Raw genomic sequence first — 20,551 nt, 5'->3', positions numbered from 1 at the left:
GTAATTTAATTACACCAAAAAATGAGGGGCGGTTAAGATAACAGAGTGATTGAATATGGAACACTACTTCCGAATTGAGTGGCTAGAGCAGAGGTTTTCAACCTTTTTGAGTCCACATCTCCCTTGACCAACTGCACTCTTTCTGCAGCTCCCCAGTGGGGAAACGCACTCTGAACCAGTTATGTCACCCCTTGCCTGCAGAGCTGACAGCCCCTCGCTCCTTTTTGAACACCCTCTCATGGAGTGTTCCCTCAGCCTCCTCTCTTCTCCCCTCTCCTTGGCAGTCCTCCAGGCAGACGCCGCCACTGCCCCTGGTCTCTGAGCCACTGCCCCCCGCCCCAAAGAGAGGTGTCTCCTCACACTGCCCCACAGGGGCAGAGGTTGCCTTCAGCCTTAGAAGTCTGAGGCCAGCACCTTATTCACCTTGGCAGGCAGCAGTGACAGCAGAGGGTGCCACTGGGCCTGCATGGTGGAAAGGCTCCCCTTCGACACCGGGCACTCAGTTCCCATCAAGCACAAGAAAGGCCAGTGTGGTGCCTGCCCGCCTGCCCAGCATCCCACATGTTTGTCCGTTCCCAACAGCAGGGGCTGGGGGACTGGCTGGCCAGGCTCCTTCACCTACTTGCTTACTTACTCTGAGGCCACCTCAGCTCCTGGAAACCAGCACTCCCTGGCCAGCCCCTGAGGAACCATTTGCCTGGGGAGCTTGTAGCCAGGGCTGTTGCAACAAATAGCCACGCAAGCCTTTGAGAGGCAGAGATGTGAGAGGGCATCAGAGGAAGGAGGGAAGGAAAGAGGGACAGAGGCCAGTGTTGCCTGCAGCATCCCTGACCATCATTCAAGGCACCCTAGGGTGCCACGGCACACTGGTTGAAAACTTAAAAACAGACAAAAATCTATGAGCCGAATAAAGAGCATGAAATCCACTCTCGACTCCGAGTATATTTCAACTGGTTTGTATCCAGTGATGCCCTTGTGTTCATGCGATAGCTTTTGAGCCAGAGGAGATCTCTACTAATGGAAAAGCGAAGGCAATTTTCACCAATTCCCCCTCTGCCCTCCAAATCTACTCTACTGGGATCAGGGACTCTCCTGAACAATGATGGAGTACTGCAACCCTTTCTTTTGTTTCTTCTTCCCTCATCTGACCACCCTGCATAACAAAACATGGCAATGTGCAAGAAAAAAGAGGAAACAGCAGAGTAGTTCATAGTGCCACAAGTTTTTAAAAAGCTAGGAGAAAGCAATGTTTCATCAGTCACTGACTACAGTTAAATTGCTTTCACCTCTCAAATGTGACTTGCCCTCATCGCTATAAGAATAATTTAGTGCCTACAAGATGTGGGACACAACATTGATTTGAATTGGTGGAAACAATTGTGAAATATAAACCTAAGATTTACTGCTAGTTACGCTTTAAAAGAGAACTGTTTAAAAATGATCCACAGGTGGTATTTGACACCGAGTAAATTAGCCAAAATGTCTAGAATCTAGATCTAAGGGTGACTTATGTTGGAAGTGTAAAGAAACATCAGGTACATTTTATCATTCATGGTGGTCCTGTAGAATAATAAAAGAATTTTGGGAGGTGGTATATAATGAACTTAAGAAAATGTTTAGAAGAACATTTCCCAAAATGTTTTTGGGAACAATAACAACAGAAATATCAAAAAATCAAATTACTCTTTGGATGTATGCGACCATAGACACTTGAGTTCTGGTAGCACAAAACTGGACGAAGTACCAACATAAAAAGAATGGCATCTTAAGCTATTAGAATATATAGAACTGGCCAGCATGACAAATAGATAAAGATGACAAGAATTTGAAAGAGGATTGGATATTACATATAGATTATATGGAAAACTATTATAACAAAAAAAAACCGTAACAGACTGACAAAAATACTCAGCAGTAGAGGCTATAATGTGGGATAATATAAGATAATGAAGAGTAGAGTAAGAAAACGCAGTTGAAAAGACAGCAGTTAGGAAACCAAGGGAAAAGTGGAAGGGGAATTAAAGACAAAGCTTAGGTAAGTAAAACAAATTGGAGGAATAAGCTATGTTAGTAGTAATATTTATTTATATATGTCATATTTATCAAAATTTATCTAATTTTTCTTTCTTATTATCCTTATTATATAATACAGTATGCATTGATGATATGATAAAACAGAAAAGCAAAGAAAAAAAGATTTTTTAAAAAAAGAATAATTTAATGCCTAGAAGTCATTTGATTTTTTTGGAATTTTAATGTTGGAAAGGCAGGATACAAATTTAAGAAACTGGTAAATAGGAGAGAGGTGTATGCACATATTACAGTGAAGGATTACAGTGCAATCCTTCTAATATACAATGCACAGTGAATATGTAAGTCTTCTGTGCTTTTTCTCTAGCAGGATGCAGCTTAAGAATACCAAAGGCAGAAGCATTGCCAGGCTTTGTTCATCTTATGGAGTAAACACAGGTTTACTCAAGCCAGATGCAAGTAATTGCATTCCTTTTGAATTTGTGGTGGAAAATTCAAGAATTTATAGGCTGGCAATTATGGACCCAGTACAATATATTTATTTTACATATTGTCTGTTGCTGCTACCTAGCAGAAAGAACCCTCTTTCAGAATTAGCACAAAATCATACTTCACGGAATGAAATAGTAAACAGAAGCATTTAGCGGCTAAAGCAAAATTAGGTTTCCAGATAGATTGTAAAAATCAAATATAAGTGGTTCAGACTGTCAAAAATGGAAATTTGATACATTATGAGATTGTTCTTTTCCACCCATATGGTAGGAAAATGTTTCTCACTCTAACTCAAATACAATTGCAGACCAGTATGTATTTCTTCCACAAACTACATTCATAATTCTGAAGATTAACCCCTTCTAGGAGCAAGCGCAGGTGCAAGGGAAACAATCTGTATAAAATATATATGCAATATAATTTTTGAAAGACTAATCTGTAGTGAGCCACTAAGCAACTTTATGCACATGCATGCTTGCATACAATGGAACTTTCTCAGTGCATTAAACAGATTTCTAAGCATGGGTGATCTGCCACATGTGCAGGTATCAGCTACAGATATTAATAGGAGATGCTTCCAGGTAAATAACATTAGGTTCCAGATGTCAAATTATAATAGCCATTCCAACCTAAAGGATTAAGCAACACTTAAAATGGAGCTTTATGGCCACACCAGAGGTAGATGGGGGCTCTTAACTAGCACCTGAATAACCAGAATTTACAGATTTAGAAAAGTAGGGTTTGTTTTGCCATGTTAATGTGTCTGCTTGGCCTTGCTCACATTCCTCTGCATCATGGCCCAAGTAACTGCCCAAACCACAGTCTGTGATTCATGGTTTGCATGTACTGATAAACAGTGGGCTGGCACTTAACAGCTTTGGGCACAAAGCCTCTCTTTGCTAGCATAGTCATGATGAGATTGAATAGTTTGCTTCCAGTTTCAATGAACCAGTTTAGTGTTATGGCCAAACCCTAAACAGTAGTTGGTTGAAACAATCAGCTTCATAACCAATGGTTAACCATAGTTTGGCTAGGTTTGAACACAAAACTAAGCAGGGGTTAGCCTTAATTTGAAGCAAAGCTTTCCAACATCAATGGAGGAGGAGAGGGAATGGGAAGCGCTTGAACTAGGTTTGTTCTTCACAGTCATAAACAATTCTTTATCATGACATGCAAATGTGGGCACTGAATCATAAGAGTCAGAAATACCCTGAAAGAAGACCTCATTCACACTGTAACAATTCAGCAGAAAAGTACTGTATATTATTGTATAAAAGTATAGGCAGTGACCATTTTGAGTGTCCCGTTGAAGCACGACCACTGACATGTGTGCTGCTTTTGGCCTCAGAAGGGGGCAGAATGGGCTTACAATGTCCCAGAATGCAAGTTGCCTGTACTGTATATGTTTCCTAAACCATTGGATATGGGCCTGAGAGATATCCATTAAACCATGAAACACTGTAGGCGATGTTGTGGCAAATGCCTCACAGGATTGTTGTGAAGAAAGGATGGGATAGGTTCATATACTCCACTTGGAGAAGGATTGCAAAACATTTCTCTCAGTTAATTGATTTATCTTTCCGGAACAAAAAATCCTCAATGTTTTCCCAGCCAAAAGCAGAAAAAGTAAGGTAATATTAGAGAAGAATCATCCAGTATTTAAATGCCTGAAGTAGTCACACAAGTAATTTCAAAAATTAACCACAAATTTAAATGCTCTCCCACAAATTGAAAACAAAATACCACCCTTGGTGAAACATCGGAATTTTTTAATGACAAACACAGCCCTCGCTTGGAAATGGACTGAGAAAGGGAAACTTTGCCTTTTTAGAATAAGCATTTCAAGCTTTAATGAGATTAGCCTTTCTAGAGCTTTCATTTACAAGAACTACTAAATCAGGCATCCAGTTTTTAGTTTGCACTGAAAGAAAAATGTACTCAAAAAGCTCTTACACATCTGCTGTCAGTATTCTTCTTAACCAGGTTTACCCACAGTTAAATGTAAGCCCTGAGATCACCCTTTAAATGGCAATTCCTGCAGCAAAGGTGTAGCATGAATGGTAAGAACATGCCCTTTAAAAAGTAGTGGAGATTCACAGGGAAACCTAGAGCTCAGCGGGCCCTCTGGCACAAGTACCTAATGATTTAGACTAGATTCACATATGAATTGAACGTCAACCATTCACTGTGAAAGAGAGGGTGGAGAAGCTGCCAAGGTAACAACTGGATTTGTCTGGAAGCATAATTTCTGTGAACTGGTACAGTCACACATCCAGTATGTGCATAGCTGAATTCTGTGAGCTACGGCTACAATTTCTGGCATTAGCAAGCTGACAATATGCCATCTATGTGGAGGTGCCAATTCATATAAACCACACAAATATCATCATATGTCCTGGCTTTGAGCCTCACACCCTTTTCCCTTTCAGCGTAATCACACAGGGCCTCATGTGTCAACCAGTCCTATAGCACTCCCTGACGATATTGCTATGTACGTGATCAAGTCAGGCTGATCTTGGATCCTTTTAGGATTTATTCTCTGCTTCTGCACTATTATTTCATCGTAGATTTGCCCTCATGCATTTCACAAGAAAATGCAGCAAGTGTCATCAACAGCAATGCAGTTGATTTTATTTGAAAGCATAGATTTTAGTGAAGATCTGTCTTTCTTGGTTTCTTACGCACAGAAAGTGCTGCTATGACACACGAGATACGTTCTTGGCATTATACATGGAATTATACTTACTTGACACCAAGAATGGCTCCAGGCAATTATTCAAGGACTGACATTTAAAATGACAATTCCCCAATGCAGAGTGTGATATATAAACAGAGCCAGAAGGAACTGTACTCCTGTAGACCTCATTATACTGGGATTACATGGCTTTCTCAGAAGCCTACTTAGGCTTTTAATCACAAATTCCTCTCAGAACCATGAAGTTGGAAGAGACCCCATAGGCAATCCCGTCCAACCCCAAGCTCAATGTAGGGAATTCAGAATTAGAGCATCCTCAAAAACTGGCTGTCCAGTCTCCCCTTAAAGTCTTTCAGTGAAGAGAAGCTACCCCACTTTGTTCCAGGTAATTAGTTCCATTGTTGAACTGCTCTCACTTTTAAGGTGTTCCTCCTAACGTTCAGGCTTCTCCTCCTTCCTAAACCTTTTTTTTTCTTGCATCAAGTCTCTCAGATTGTAAGCATAGGGGCAGGGACTTTTTTTATTACTAATATCTGTAAACCACATTAAGGATTCTGCAGAACAACAAAAATGGACAGGAACCTTTCCAATCTAAAAAAACAGTTGTTGTATTTTTGTCACCTTTCAGGTTTTTTAAAACTTAAAAAAAAATCAAATCAGGTGGATCACAAAAATGCATTCATAAATAGGTAATTCACAGATACTTCACATTCATTCTGCTACATACCTTTTGGTAATGTATACTGAGACCATATAGCAAAATATTTTTCTTTTCCACTTCCTTTGCAAATTTAGCGAATCTTTGCATTGCACTGATAAAAGACACATTTTCGAAGAAATCCAAGTATACCTAACAAAGGGAGAGAAGAGAAAAATTAATTCTTAAAAAATTAATTAAATTCCCAAGAAACAAATAAAAAAGTAAAGAATGGTCCTAATAGTATCTGCAGGCAAAAAAAAAAAAAAAAAGGACCTCTGGCAGAGAGGGAGGTCCTTCCTGGATCACAGTGAAACCTTCTCCTATTCCTGATGCTTTGCTGGTGGTGCTCCACCAGTGGTGGAATGAAAAATGGGGTGGTTTAGAGGCACATCATGAGTGACCAAAGATCCACAGAATCTTAAGCTCTCTTATTTCACTGACATGCCTCTAAACTGAGCTTGAATCTAGCATAGTTAATGCCCATCAACTGGCGTCAATGGGAGGAAGCAAAAAGGATACACACAACCAGCTTCCACAGGATGGTTCCACTGCCCCCTGGTCTGCCACAGATCTTCACACCATCACCATCAGTCGGATTAGTTTGGCCAACAGATGCAAACATAATCACACTTCCTAGGGAGCAAGCTTGACTGGACACAGTGAAAGTTACTTCTGATTTACCATGCAAACGATTGCAAAGCAGATAGTGTGGTTCTCCAATACTATCAAAGAAAAGTACCATACCAACCCTGCTTACTATTTTAGTACATTGCTTTAAAGGTTATTCTGGTTCAGAAATTTCCCTTTTAAATTTCAGCTGGAGTTAGAGGTGACAAGATTAGACAACACGGTTAGACAATCCTAATCTGGAAAAGCATGGAATTTTACAACAAGTTGTTGGCATTCATCTGTCTCAAACACTATGTTAGCAGGACCAAAATGACATCCCCGGGGCGCAAGTCTAGGCAGCGTATATGGAGGTCCTGGCCTGCCCAGATGACAAGACCCTTCTCCCAGCCTTGCTGATGTGGTCCAAAGGAAAGAATAGCAATACGGCTGGCACCAGCTTGGCTGCAGGAGTTGCTGAAAGGAGGAGTAAAGGGCACCATCCAACCTTCTTAAGGGCTCCACTCCAGATTTTGTAGAGGAGTCACAGGTGAGAGCTGAGTGCTGGGTGTGGACCAAAGGTGGACAGACTATCCCAGAAGGAGCACAATATGTCCCCTGCCAGAGGCACGACCCCTCCCCTAAAGCCCCATGCACCCTTACAATAAATATTCAATAAATAATATAGCTTTGACTTGCCTCTACTTGGTATCTATTACATGTTACAGAGGTGACACTGATGCTTAAAAACAGAATCTCATATGTAGTCTGATGTATTAGAAAATTTACTTTATAATATAATAATGTAATATATTAACTTACCGAGATAAGAACAACAGAGTATAAAAGAGAAGCATTTGTGTTTTCAAGTATTTCTACTAACTGATGTGTTTCTTGGAAGTTAGACAGGTTATCCTAAAAAAAAAAAAAAAAGTTTCCAGTTAAGAAGAATGCTTTCAAGATGCATAATGTACTTATTTAATTACACTATCAACTTTTCTTGCTCAGGGAGGCTGTGGCCCACCTCCCTCAAGCATACTGTAACAAATGAAGCACATGTAATGTAAATAAAAGGATATTATTCCCTAATTTACTACTTTCTCCCCTTCCCTCTGTTGTCTTTTTTGTGTTATTGTAAATCCCTCAGGGGAAGGACCTATTCCCTTGTACTTTATGAAGTTGATCTCCACTGAAGTGGTGCTATATGACCAATAAAATAACAATACATTTGTAGTATTGCACTAATATTACAACTGGATTCCCCTTTCCTATGCATTGTAGGGTTACAGAATCTCAGGATTTGTAATGGACAAAAAATAATCTAAGCAAATTTCCCATAAGGAAAGAAAAGTGCCATTATGGAGCCACAAACAAATGCAACTTCACTGTAGAAGAGAAAAATTCTGCCAAGGCAACACAGCAGGTGCATCAAAGAAATGTATTGGCAGAGCAAATAGAAGAATGTATTTTTAAATAGCAATCTGTCTAATATGTTAACAATCATATAAATAACTTCTGATGAAAATCAATAATCTCATACAAACAAGCCAAGTTGCAGCATAATGAAAAAACAGGATTGCCTGATTGGGAAAAAAATGTCTTACTGATTACAGTTGAGGTAATCATAGAGACACTTTGGGATCAAAAGCAGTAAGGATTTTGTGAAGCGTGTTATACTCTTTCAAATGTACTTAACTGTTTCCCCTAAAGTTATGACTTTATGAACGTATAGTAATAAATATAGTGGAAATACTGTAAAAAATGAAATTTAAAAGACAATAATTGTTCTAATTTAGGAATAACTTTCTACAATGTATTAAGAATATGAATACAACTTTAAATGGGATGTATCTGGTTGTAAAATAATATCAACATTACTCCGCCTGAGTCAACAGTCCAAGTATCAAACTGACAGAACTGATGTCTACATATGACATATGGCTCTGTTAAACTAAAACCTGTCCTTCACAATTGCAGGCCTGAGTTTCATCAGTTTGACAACAGACCATGAAGCTTGTAAGGAAGCCAATTTTACCAAGGACAATGCATCTAAGTGATGCTGTAAAGTTAAAATATGTACTCGGAGACTGCCTTTGATCTTCCATAATACTTACATTTATGCAAATAAAGTTGTAGCATTGTCCTAGTAATATATTTTGTAGATGACTGTCATTTTTGCAAGGGGACGTTGATATAGCTTTAACCAGCTGAAAAGGGAAATTAAGATTGTATTAATGAATACTCCCCTAAACAATGTTGTTATCCTGCACATCTTAAACCACAAACCACTGAAGAATCCATGTGTTAACTACAACTTTTAAACAATGTAAGTAACACTTTGTATCATCATACTCATGAACAGAACAAGCATACTCAGGAACCAGCTCCCACAATGGTTTGATGTGAACTAGAAGTGTTCATTGTGGGAAATTTCTAAACTATGGTTTAATGGGAACCAGGCCATAAACTCATTTCATGCCCAGCTATAGGCCTCCTTAGCCAGTCCAAGCAGAACGCTTTTCAAAATACTGGTCTGATCTGACTGTCCTGACTGACTGTAATAAGACCCAAGGAAGGAAGCAATGTATTAAATACCCTGGTACAAGGAGTGATTGATCAGCTGCATGTGTTCTGGGAATCTAAAAGGAAAACCAACTCAGGATGCCAATTCAACCCAAGCTATAATCATCCCTTGGGGAAAAAATGCCAGAGGCCACTGCATTTAGTGGCATGCTAAAAAAAATACTTGTACATATCTTTCACATTGGAATTCGCCTTATGTTGATGATGTTGAGAATCAAAATCTAGTACTTACTTTCACATGACTCTTCAGTGTTTCATGAAGGAGAAATCCTACTTGCACGGCATCTTCCTTCATATTAGTGAGAACACAAACTTGTTGTGATATGGTGTCTAATAAAGAAAATTTAAAACAGAGGGGGGAAACAGTTGTTATCATCATCATCAATTCTCTAACTTATTTCAGTAAACAATTATTTTAGACAGGGTTTGTTTTTATAGAAAGAGGAATTGTGTTTTCTGCCCCTGGAAAAACGGTTTTATGACAAGGGTTATATATGGGTAAATACAGGATTAGATATATCATCAACTACCATGAAAATACTCCCTCCCCCCAACCTGAGGTTTGTTAAATTTAACTTCCTGGCTACTATTACAGATACCATCCCTATCCAACTCAAAGACAACTCAAGTTTGTGAAAAAAGAACTGACCATAAACAGCCCAGTGTTTTATCCCATGGGTCCCTTTGGGAGGAAGGGTATTCCCTACTCTTTCTTTTTTGTGTTGTTTGGCAAACCACTGCATGTGTAAAAACCACGATTCAAAAGCCACTGTAACTCTGGAATAAAAATGAACTTAATAATATTATAAGCTTTCTTTGTTCTATTTCTGTTGGTGTAGTTGTGTATCCATTTCTCCCACTACATCTATCATCCCATGATCAAGCCTTGTGTTCCATGCACCCTTCTACTGCACACTGCACTTAATTACTTCCTCTGTTGCAGCAAACAATTGTTTGCATTTGCCCTCCAAAATCAGGCTTGCAAACAAGCTTCAAACCATGCTTTATGATTTTGGTTTGGAAGGCAAGCACCAACCAGTTGGGATGCAAAGAGCATACTATGATTTGCCTCAAGCCAGGAAAGTAACCAATTACACAGAGTGTGCAAGAGGAAGAGTTAGTGTGCTTGTTCCCATATTGCATAACTATGATTTGGCACTGCATATGAACTGACCTACTGGGTGCAATATTGAGCAGCCAATAGTGCATGCAGGAGCAAAGCATTCACATAATCAAAGGACATTTTAATAGAATCCCATCACTGAAAACACAGGCAGCCCAGATAACTGATCTGTTCCCCTATATGACCAGCTACAACAAATAATAATAATTTCAGTGCACTCATTTTTCACCCCATCTGTTCATTGGCTACCTAGGATTGCATTCTATGTGAAGAAATACTAATGAGCAAAACCCTAAGTGTATTTAGCATAAAAAACTTAGATATATGATTATCCTTTGTTACACAACTCACTTAATTCAAGTGGGATTTGAGCACCCACACTCTATTCCTGTGATGTGGGACCAGAGCAGAAGCTACCTACACTCCAGTAAAGGAGCAGGGGGAAAGGGCGCTACTGTCAATGCAAGTGCAACTAGGGGTAAGTTAGATACCACTGACATAAAAGGAGTATGTTCATTTGAATGGAGGAGCATGTGGCTGCACAATGAGGTAGTAAGTCCAAGCAGGGCATAATAAGTGATTTATTCCTTGACGGCAGCCCCATTGTGAATATATTAATTTCTAAACATTAATTTCTCATTACTGCTAGAATTTGGGATCACATAATTCAGTAGTCAAGCAAGTGTGCAAGGCAGAGCTATAGTTCTAAAAATTATAGGTTCATTCTTCACCTATTTTTGAATGCACGTTTCAAGGTATCCCTGAAAGGGAGACTGAAGCTTTACATGTTCCAACTGGAGGTTCAAATATATAGTTGCCCTAGGGGAAGAAATCCTTAAAGAGATTTTTTCAGGATGTTTTTGTACTATCCAGGTTCTAACTACTTTTCTAAATGAGTCATCCTAACTGCAGGATGAGGTTTCCCTATTTGCAGACTAATAATATGAGAAGGGGGGGAGAGAGACAGACATGCGCCACATTGTCTGCACATCCAGCAAGTTCTTACCTGTTTTACTTCAAGAGCATTAGGAATGCTTTTTTTATTATTAAACATGTTCTATTATTTTTCCAACATTGGTTGTTAAAGAAAGACAAAGCTAAAAAATGGAACACCATTACACTTTAAGAAATCATTTTATGAAGACAGTGAATCAAATGTTTAACATATTGGAACCACATTGTTTGGTACTTGAATGATCATTATATTTTTCTTACCTACATCAGTGCTCAGTTTAAAAGAATGGAATGTGTCCTTTATCAACAGCTTATATTGCCTACAGCACAAAACTTTAGCTAAGCTTTCCTAAAGCATTTGGAACTTGTTAGCTGTATTTGCATAGGTAGGATTACATTTGTAATACAGATCACCAAATACTGCTCACATAATTAAAAGCAGATGATATACTAATTTCTTTTAAACTCTTTAATGTCATATCTTAATTGTGATTTGATCAATCACGTTGGGAAACAACAAGGTATTATTTGCATTTATTTGTTGTAAACTGCTGCTCAAATGTCTAGGGATATATTACTGAATAACAACTTAATGTTTGCACGGCGCTTTCAGATGGTCATAGTACTTCATATTCTGTATCTTACTGTAATCCTTATAACCACTACCATGTATAATTATGCCCATATTACGAGTAGCTGAGCGGAAATTTGGCTCCCTTAAGACCACCTAGTGGCTTTATGGCAGAGACAAGTTTCAGCCCAGTGATTTCCTGGGTCATAGCTCAGAGTCACAGGAATGGGGAGCCTGTGACCTTCCAAATGTTGTAGGACTACAACTCCTACCAGCCCCAGCCAGCATGGCCAATGGTCAAGGATGACTGGCAGGGACTTCTGGAGGGCCACCGGTTTCCCATCCTTGCTATGATAACTCTCCCTAATCCTGGCTCACCAACAGGAATGGGAGAGAAATTTGATTCAGTTTGCATTTAAAGCCAAACCTACCAAATATGTGAACTGAAACATAGCTATCCTTCAAATTTTACACTCACGAAATTGTGCAGTGCCATTCTCCAGCCAGATACTTGTAAGACTCTAACTTGCTTAGCTTCCCATTAGGTACCATTGGACAGCTCTTATCTTCTGATAATGGATATACTTAAACCAGGTTAATGTTTAAAAGTTTTATCCACTGTACTGCTATGCAAAATAGTCTTTGATTATTATAAAACTGATCAGCTACTATATTATGCAAAATAAGAGGCCATTAAATCACAAAGTTAATATGATCACACATCTATAAAGATAATGTTAACCCTGCCTCTCCTAACTGCACCTCCCTTTTTACATTGGATTCCCACATCCTCACTTTTTACATGATTGAAGCAAGCTGGATTTAAACACATGGATATGTCATATTAGCATGGCCCTGGTATGACATATATGGCATTCTCCTTGTGGTCTCTTATCCAAGTTCTGGCCAAGTTGTGGAGAGCCAAATCTCATCCCCTTTCATTATACCTGATCATACAGTCTGTAAGATAAGATGTATAGTTTGGCTATGTACAATCCTAATTCTGTAGGAGAAGCTCACAACCACTGATTCAATCAATAAAACAGTGGCATGCATTTGCATTAACATAGCCTACAGAAATGGGTCAACTTCAAACACTTGCATACCATTGTAAAATCCCATTCCTAAATATATTACATGGAAAGAAGCCCCATTGTGGTCAATTTATATTTAAGGTTGGCATGTAACGTTGCTGCTGTGCAAATATTTGCATTTTCATAATTCTCATCAAGGGTTCAGTGAGACTGCAGCTGGGCTAGTTACTGAAGTTGTCACACCTACTGATTTATAAACAGCAGCTATACTACCTAAGTACAGTCATTTCTAAGACAGTTGCCATTATGTAAAATGTCACCTAAGGAGCTATAATAAGTATAGGCATATGCTCAGAATAATTGAGGAAAGGTGGCTTGAGACATATACAAATTTCCTTTTATACTATGTACAAATTCCCCTATACACACAAATCTGGAATAATTCAAGCAACCTAGGGAATATGCTATATTAATCTCATCTGTTACTTTATATGCATTGAAGTCATTCACATAATTTCAAAGGGTGCTCTCCTACTATGCTGTACTCAGTGTAGATCAACTGCAATTAACTGACTTAAGTTAGCATATAATTTCTCAGCAATTAAAAATATATTTAAATGTCATTAACTTCCATAAGATGTTCAGAGAAAACTGAATATTTTACAGCTGGATAACTTTGTTGGAAATATTTGTAGAACAAAAAAAAGAAGAAATTGTATTCAAAATTCAATAGTCTTAATAGTCAAGTACCTTTGTGTGAAGACATCATAGATTACTGACTGGTATAACATTTATACTACAGAAGCAGAAAAATCTGAATGACTTAAGAAAATATTTTATAGAGTCAGTATTTGAACAGAATGTACTACCCAATTGTACCAAAAGAAGAAGGTAAAGAAGAAAATAGAAAACATAAGATGTGTCTGGATATTTTTAGTTTCTACTAAAGTGACTAGTAGAGCATGTGCCAAGAAGTGCTCATTGTAGAGAATAAGAAAATCCATATCGCTTCAGACTGGTTTGTTTATGTAAATTAAATTCAGTTTTTTTAGTCTTGGCATTGTTAACCAGTTTAAAAACTTGTTAGTCTGAGCTTGCACAGCAGCTGTGGGTGGGCGAAACAAGTCTGCACAACAAATACAATGTTGCTTTGCTTACAGAATATCCCTAAATACATAGGTAAACATACAAGATGAAGTGTGGTTTTAGCTCATTGTAACTAGTTCCGTATTTATTTGTAAATCAGTCCTTGACATAGGAAATCCCCATATTTAAGCAGCTAAAATTGTTTTAGATACCTAAGTGCACCAGAAATCACACTTTCCCGTGAATCTTCTAAATGAACAAATATATGCAAAATAAGGAGCCAGGATCCAATTTTGCTTCTAATTTGTAAGTGAAGTTTGAGTATCTCCTTCACACAGATGATTAACTTTCAACGACGGCCATTCAACTGAAAACCAGAGTAGTAGACTTAAAATTTAAACCACTTGAAGAATCAGGTCCAAATTTTTTCAGAATACACTGTTACAAAAAATAAAAGGCCGCAGTGTGGCAGAACCATAGTGTATCCACTGACTAATGGCTCCTAGGGCTGGTTTCCCTATGCAGGGAGAGGGAATTGCACAGAACAAGTCCCTACAGACACTGCAGATGAGAAAGCAGCTCAGTCAGGCTCAGTTGGTTCTCTTCCACTGTTTCTCTAAGAAGCTACACTGATTGCTATCACCATATCCTATGAGGAACAGCAACAGCTTGTCAGGAGTTTGGAGACAGAAAGAGAGATCTCTTTCTATCCAAACCAGTCAGCTAGGACTTCTTCCTCTTCTTCCTCCTCCTGGCTGCAGACCTTTGTGACTCTTGGACCAGCTCCACAGCACTGCCCCCTGGGAAGTTACTGAATTTTGAACCTAGATTCTCCTACTTGGCTTGCCTTTGACTTTAGCAAGCTGTGTGCTGTATGTAGTCTAACACCCCAAAGACAGGTCCCTCCAAGAGATGGAGCTGGCAATACAGTGCTAGATGGGATTTGATGAGTTGGGACTTGCTGCCAAAGCAGTCGGAATCAAAGCCCTAATGTCGCAGATCTGTCTCAAATAACTGTGGAGTGCAACACTAAATGGGATGTGAGAATCTGTCATGGTGAAGTGTGAAGGTGCAAGGTGATGGCAAGGTGAATGTTTACACTTCTCACTAAGAAATAATCTGTAAAGGCACTTTTAGAGCCTTGAAACAGAAGCCAATACAAGTTGCTTCTGTGCAGCAGCAACCATGATTTGTAGTGTCACTAGCCATATGGATCTTTCACACTGCATCTCCCTGCTGGTGCAATGCCCATCCACAGAACAATGAAGTCCTCACTAATGTCTTGATTATGTACTTCCTGAAGTTCTGTTTTCCCCTTGGATAGGCTTTCATTTTGGTTGAAAGGTCAGCATTGTCTGACTTGAATCAGAGACAGTGCCCAAGGCCTATTTTCCATTTGCCTGGTTCCTTTATGCAACTTTACATGATTAAAGGAATAAGCTAAAGCTATTTATGTGGTTTTATTATTTTACCAGTCAACTTTAATTTCTAGTGTTTTCACACACAAAATGTGGTTTCATCTTGGCGACTATATGAACTGGCAGACTCAAGGACAAGCACATACCCTTAATTAAAGAATCAGCTGCATACAGATCTCGCTTGTAGGTCACCTAAAGGACAGATAAACCTAATTAGTTCTTCCACAAGTTTTTAATAACATACACACACACACACACACACACACACACACACACACAGGACCTAAAGACCATTTTCCACACTGAAAGACTGTCAACACATAATATTGTCATTTTATTATTGTTGTTATTTTTAGTAGCCTTCCATCTCAAGGCTATGTACAAAGCGTAATGGATGAACTAAAAAACAGTTAAAACACACACAAACACAAAATATGATTTTAAAAAACACACAGAATGTATGCATAAGGCAGAGAGACCTATTCATTCAGCTGGGAAAGCTTGTTGAGAGAAAAAGGTCTTCAGTTATTCCAAGAAAGTGCAGATAGTGGGTACCTGTTGTGTCTTGACAGGAATGTTGTTCCACAGAACAGGGACAGCCACTCTGAAAGCTCTGCTCCAAGTTACTGTATTATATTTAATTATATCTTAATTATATCTAAATTATATTTAAAAAGCACTAGAAGCCATGAGAAAAAATGTAAATCAGAAGATCTTCCAAATCTGTATTTGTATTAAGCTTTAAAAACTGTTCAGTATTAATTTTATAATTCTTTTTAAAAATGGCTACATTTGGTTTACCCACATATGTCTACCATATTCTTTCTAAGAATGTCCACCTTTGTTCTGTTTTAGTGAAATAGTAAATTTACCATTTGCATATCTTCATGTCAAGAAGTTCATCTGAATTACTATGATAATTATATTGCTTCCCTTACTATGATAATTACATTATTTCCCAGAATCTAGAGTTAACATCTTTTATTTTAAAAAAACAACAATCCTCTTGCTGTAATACTCTGAATGTATTACTAGTTCTGATCTAAAAAGTACTTTGGAGCAGGAGTATTCTTTGAACAAGACACCTCATAGAGGAGAGCTCTTATGTCAGTTTTGGTAGTGAAACGAATAGGTTGCTCTGAACCTCACATGCTTAAAACTGACACCAGAAAATAAAGAGAAATTACCAAAACAGATTTTATTTATTGTGTGTGTGTGTGGTAACAAATGTCTTCTATAAACTGAATATACTGCATAGTGATACAGAATGATATATAAAACAGTTGTTACAGTATGATTTTAGCATAGACATAATAACAAAAATGTGGAAGGATAAGTCCTAGAAATTCTTTTAACACAAGATGTATACACTATTTTTTTAATTAAAAAATGTATCTCCATTCATTTATAATTATGTCACACACTTTAATGATATTGTAGTAATCCTTGTTTTTTAGAGATTAAGGGTACAATCCAAATCCCCCTACATGGTGGCAAGCGCAGGAGGTGGTGGAGGGAGAAGCCTGTGTCAGCCTAGAGCTGAAGTGGCAACTGGGCCTGAAATAGAACCAAGGCGATCATAGGATGCAGTGAGAGTGGCTTGGGATCCAACAATACTTGGCTGGCCCAGCCCTAACCCCTCCAGGAAACTTGTTTCGGGCTGCTGTTGACACTTCTGTCCATCCACACATTCAGCAGGTGGAGTGGAGTAGCACACGGACAGAATGACATGCCAGGAAGCTGACTTTGCCAGGAGAACTAGATGGAGAACAGGGAGGCTTGAATTCTCCTGTAACTTGTGTTTTTATGTATTTTTACCTCTATTCAACATATTAAAATATATATGTTTGATGTATTTGATATAAACACATCAAAATGTGCTGTGTGTATATACTATTATATAAAATAATATTTGAAGAGTATCGTTCTGTATGAGCTAAAAGAGAAGTCTACCAAAGTTGTGCCATTTCCATAAACTTCCTTTCTTGAATCCTGCCTAGGCACTTAAAACCAGGGGAGAATGGGTTTTCCTAAGAAAAGCTGGATCAGGCTGATGAGACAGGCATCTCAAGGAACAACCTGCATCTCAATTCTACATTGCAGAAGATTTATTACATTCATCTGTGGCAGTGAAAAGTTGGGCATCTTAAAAGTTCCAGCATGGATATACAGCTTGTTGTAATTAAATTGCATTCATGGTTTGTAGCATTTGAGCAATATTTTTCAGAAGTGCAATCATGTAACTATCATCAACTTTCCAAAGCTTCCCATTTACTAAAGAAAAATGTTGCTCCTACCTTCCATAAGTCAGGGGGCCCTTCAATAAGTTTCGCCTTTGTTTTGCTGTATTTTAGTGCCAGATGCAAACATTCTGTTCCATAATCCAGGTCATAGTCACTGCACTGTAGACAATGTTGAAACAAAAACCATTGTAGCCTACAGAATTTATATACAACATAGCATTTTAAATTACTGTTTCTCAAGCTTTACAAATATACAAAGTCGCAATTGTGTACAGATTGACTGAGCACCCTAGTCCAGGTGCAGTCAATGTTTGGCTAATACGTAGACCTATATCAGTTGCATTTGCATGATGAAATGTTACTGCCAACATCAGGTTGTGCCACCATGGTAATCACTGCAGAGGTCCAAATAAGCCATCCTGATCCATATAATTTTCTGCTTTGTACTGTTATATGCCACATCAGATGATGATAGCAGTTGCTCAGCTAACAGTATCAATACTGAGATTATCATATCTGTTTCAGATTCGGCCTACATTGCAAGCACACACCATGAACGTACTACTGTGCTGCACAGCTGTAACTGTACTTCTCCTAAACATGTATTTTCTAGTATAATGCCTCACAGCAACAGGACAGTAACCTAACATTATGTAACTTTGCCAATTTACTCTCAATAAACTGAAAGTGTTATGTCAAGAAAGGGCTAGATTATTTCCTGAGCCAAGATCTTCTGTAATTCTGTCCTTTGTTAACTGTGCCAGTGGAGAATTGTCAGAGTTAAAGCCCTTTCAATTCTGACTATACTATGTAAGCACAGTATAGCTACTAAAATGGTAGAATCCCTTCTGTAATGCATCTGAGACATTCTGGAATACTTCAAAGCAATGCAAATTCACCAGTCGCAATTAGTAGCTTTCCCTCTACACATTCTTAAATACGGGGGGAGGGGGGGCTGAAAAACAGAAAAGCAACAGGAAAATGAGCTGTCCATAAATTCCTCAAAATGTTTGTTACGATCAAAATAACTAGCAAAATTTAAATCAGTATGAGGTAGATTGAGATGGTGAGCAGTAGTTAAGTTTACCTGGAACAAATACAGAATTTCAATACCTCTTTTTTTTAGTGATAGCAGTAAGTACTGGTTTTCAGGAGTAAGAGAGGGAAATAAGCTAAAGCTTCCTGCAAGCAGGATTTCTTGTTTGATACTGCCGTTTACCAAGTCAAACTCTCCTGTAGGTGTGGGAGATGCTACAATAGGTGTAGCAGTCATGCTGTGAACTTGTATTTCAGAAACTCAGTAGAGTATAACTCCAACCAGTATTTAAAAAACTATTTTAAAGGCAGGTGGAATGGGTCCCTCTTTCAGTCAGAGGGCTATTCCATCATGGGCAAATTTCCAGAAGCCACCTGCCAGTGGAGTGTGTGGGCAGAGGTAAAACTGGTCAGAGCTTTGGCTGTGACTTTTATCATTCTGCAATAAGCTGTATCCCAGCCATGCACATGTCTGAGGTTTCTATGCACCCACATAGGGTGGTTTCACGTTTCACCTTCCCCAATCAAAACAAAGAGAAGTCACACTTAAAAGAACAAGCATTTGTCCATTTTGACTGCAGAATCAACTACACAGACTGGTGTAGGTTGTACACACCCAACACACAAACCTTTTCATCCATTTTGTGTGGATAGTTGTGTGGAAGTTTAGTATATGTAACATAACATAATTATACAAAATGCTACCATTTGGTGGCAAAAAAACCAAAAATATAATTTATTAAAATGAATTTTTACTAATTCACTCCCCAAATAACACATGCAAGTCAGTTGCCTCTTACAGTATGGTGGTGGGGTGTGGGGGTGTGAGGAGAAGAGTAAGTTTCTTTTTTAATTGCCAAAATTCTTACCTGATGATATGCTTGATGGATTATATCAAATAAGAAAGCCTGAGGCATTTCACTTGCTCTGTACTTGGCACGATCTAGTGAATGGTCTAAACATCCGTCAGCAGAGGAAGCAATAACAGTGGAGACAAGAGCACAGATTGCTCCTGCTGCCTTGGGAACCAAGAAAAAAAGGGGGAAGATTTTAAACACAGATTTACATGTTTACCTTAGTTAATCTCTGCTTAAAGAACAAGTCCAAGCAAATTTAATATTTTGACTTCCACATACACTGTTGGCCTGATCCAGACATTGAACTCTTCCTGATATATATTGAACATCCTATTCTGCATGATGTCGATGAAAGTTGAGCCTCATACTATGGGAACAGACAGCTGCATGCATTATTTTTATCATGTTGTAGCAAACAGTGAAAATTAACACTAAAACCTTTCCCAAAAATGTTTAGCACCAGTCTTTCACATTTGTGAAAAACTATCTAAAGCACACACATACCTATCGTATTTTCAGAATCTTCTATTTATGGGAGGCAAAAAACTTACTTCATTATGGAGGCTGAAGAACCACCTGACAAATTATTTTGATTGTTCTGAAATATGGAATGAGTGTAACCATACTGTGGTGGATAAATGGCAAAGTATTAATGTGACCACTTCACCAAACCCAGATCTATATTTGAAACCATGACCACGGGAATGTGGAGAAACATTCAGATGACCCAAGCCATCAAATTAAATATGACTCAGACTCTAGCGGCATCTTTTTAAAAAATAATATTAATTAATTAATTAATTTTCCAAATTATTACAAATCAAACCAAATTACTTTAATACAATTTCATAAACATGGTTAGTGAAATTCTGCTGTGTTGCCTTCATAGGCTTATAAATATCTTAGTTTCAAACGTTGATGGTAAGTAGTGAATGAATTCGTAGGACAAGCAATCAGGTAAGAGTTATGACACAATAGGTTAAATTTAGCCAACAATTCTACAACACTACACTGGAATATGTACTGCGTGATTAAGTATTTTGAACTTCAGGCAGAGACCACTCCTATGCAACAGTCTTTACATCTGTCTCTTGCTCAATAAACATTGATAATTCAACTCTGA

At 38.3% G+C, this 20,551-nt stretch overlaps 1 protein-coding gene across 2 annotated transcripts in view; it reads right to left on the bottom strand.

The window, feature by feature from the left end:
- The window catches only part of CRPPA (CDP-L-ribitol pyrophosphorylase A), a 50,298-nt gene that overhangs the window by 13,915 nt on the left and 15,832 nt on the right, over nucleotides 1–20,551 (bottom strand). For both annotated transcript variants that reach the window (XR_014540323.1, XM_083578752.1), the window contains exons 3-9: nucleotides 19,441–19,590; nucleotides 17,591–17,695; nucleotides 15,440–15,485; nucleotides 9,340–9,437; nucleotides 8,639–8,731; nucleotides 7,347–7,439; nucleotides 5,946–6,068 (exon numbers count right to left, since the gene is read on the bottom strand). Coding sequence is in view for 1 of the 2 variants with exons in the window: in XM_083578752.1 (XP_083434878.1) it covers nucleotides 5,946–6,068; nucleotides 7,347–7,439; nucleotides 8,639–8,731; nucleotides 9,340–9,437; nucleotides 15,440–15,485; nucleotides 17,591–17,695; nucleotides 19,441–19,590 (708 nt within the window). In the remaining variant the exon portion in view is untranslated. The remainder of the gene's footprint in view (nucleotides 1–5,945; nucleotides 6,069–7,346; nucleotides 7,440–8,638; nucleotides 8,732–9,339; nucleotides 9,438–15,439; nucleotides 15,486–17,590; nucleotides 17,696–19,440; nucleotides 19,591–20,551) is intronic.

The sequence above is a fragment of the Podarcis filfolensis genome (assembly GCF_964270895.1).
Source record: "Podarcis filfolensis genome assembly, chromosome: 12".
In the NCBI taxonomy this organism is placed as follows: domain Eukaryota; kingdom Metazoa; phylum Chordata; class Lepidosauria; order Squamata; family Lacertidae; genus Podarcis; species Podarcis filfolensis.
The sequence above is the reverse complement of the archived record's forward strand: the minus strand, read 5'-3'. Positions and strand labels throughout refer to the sequence as shown.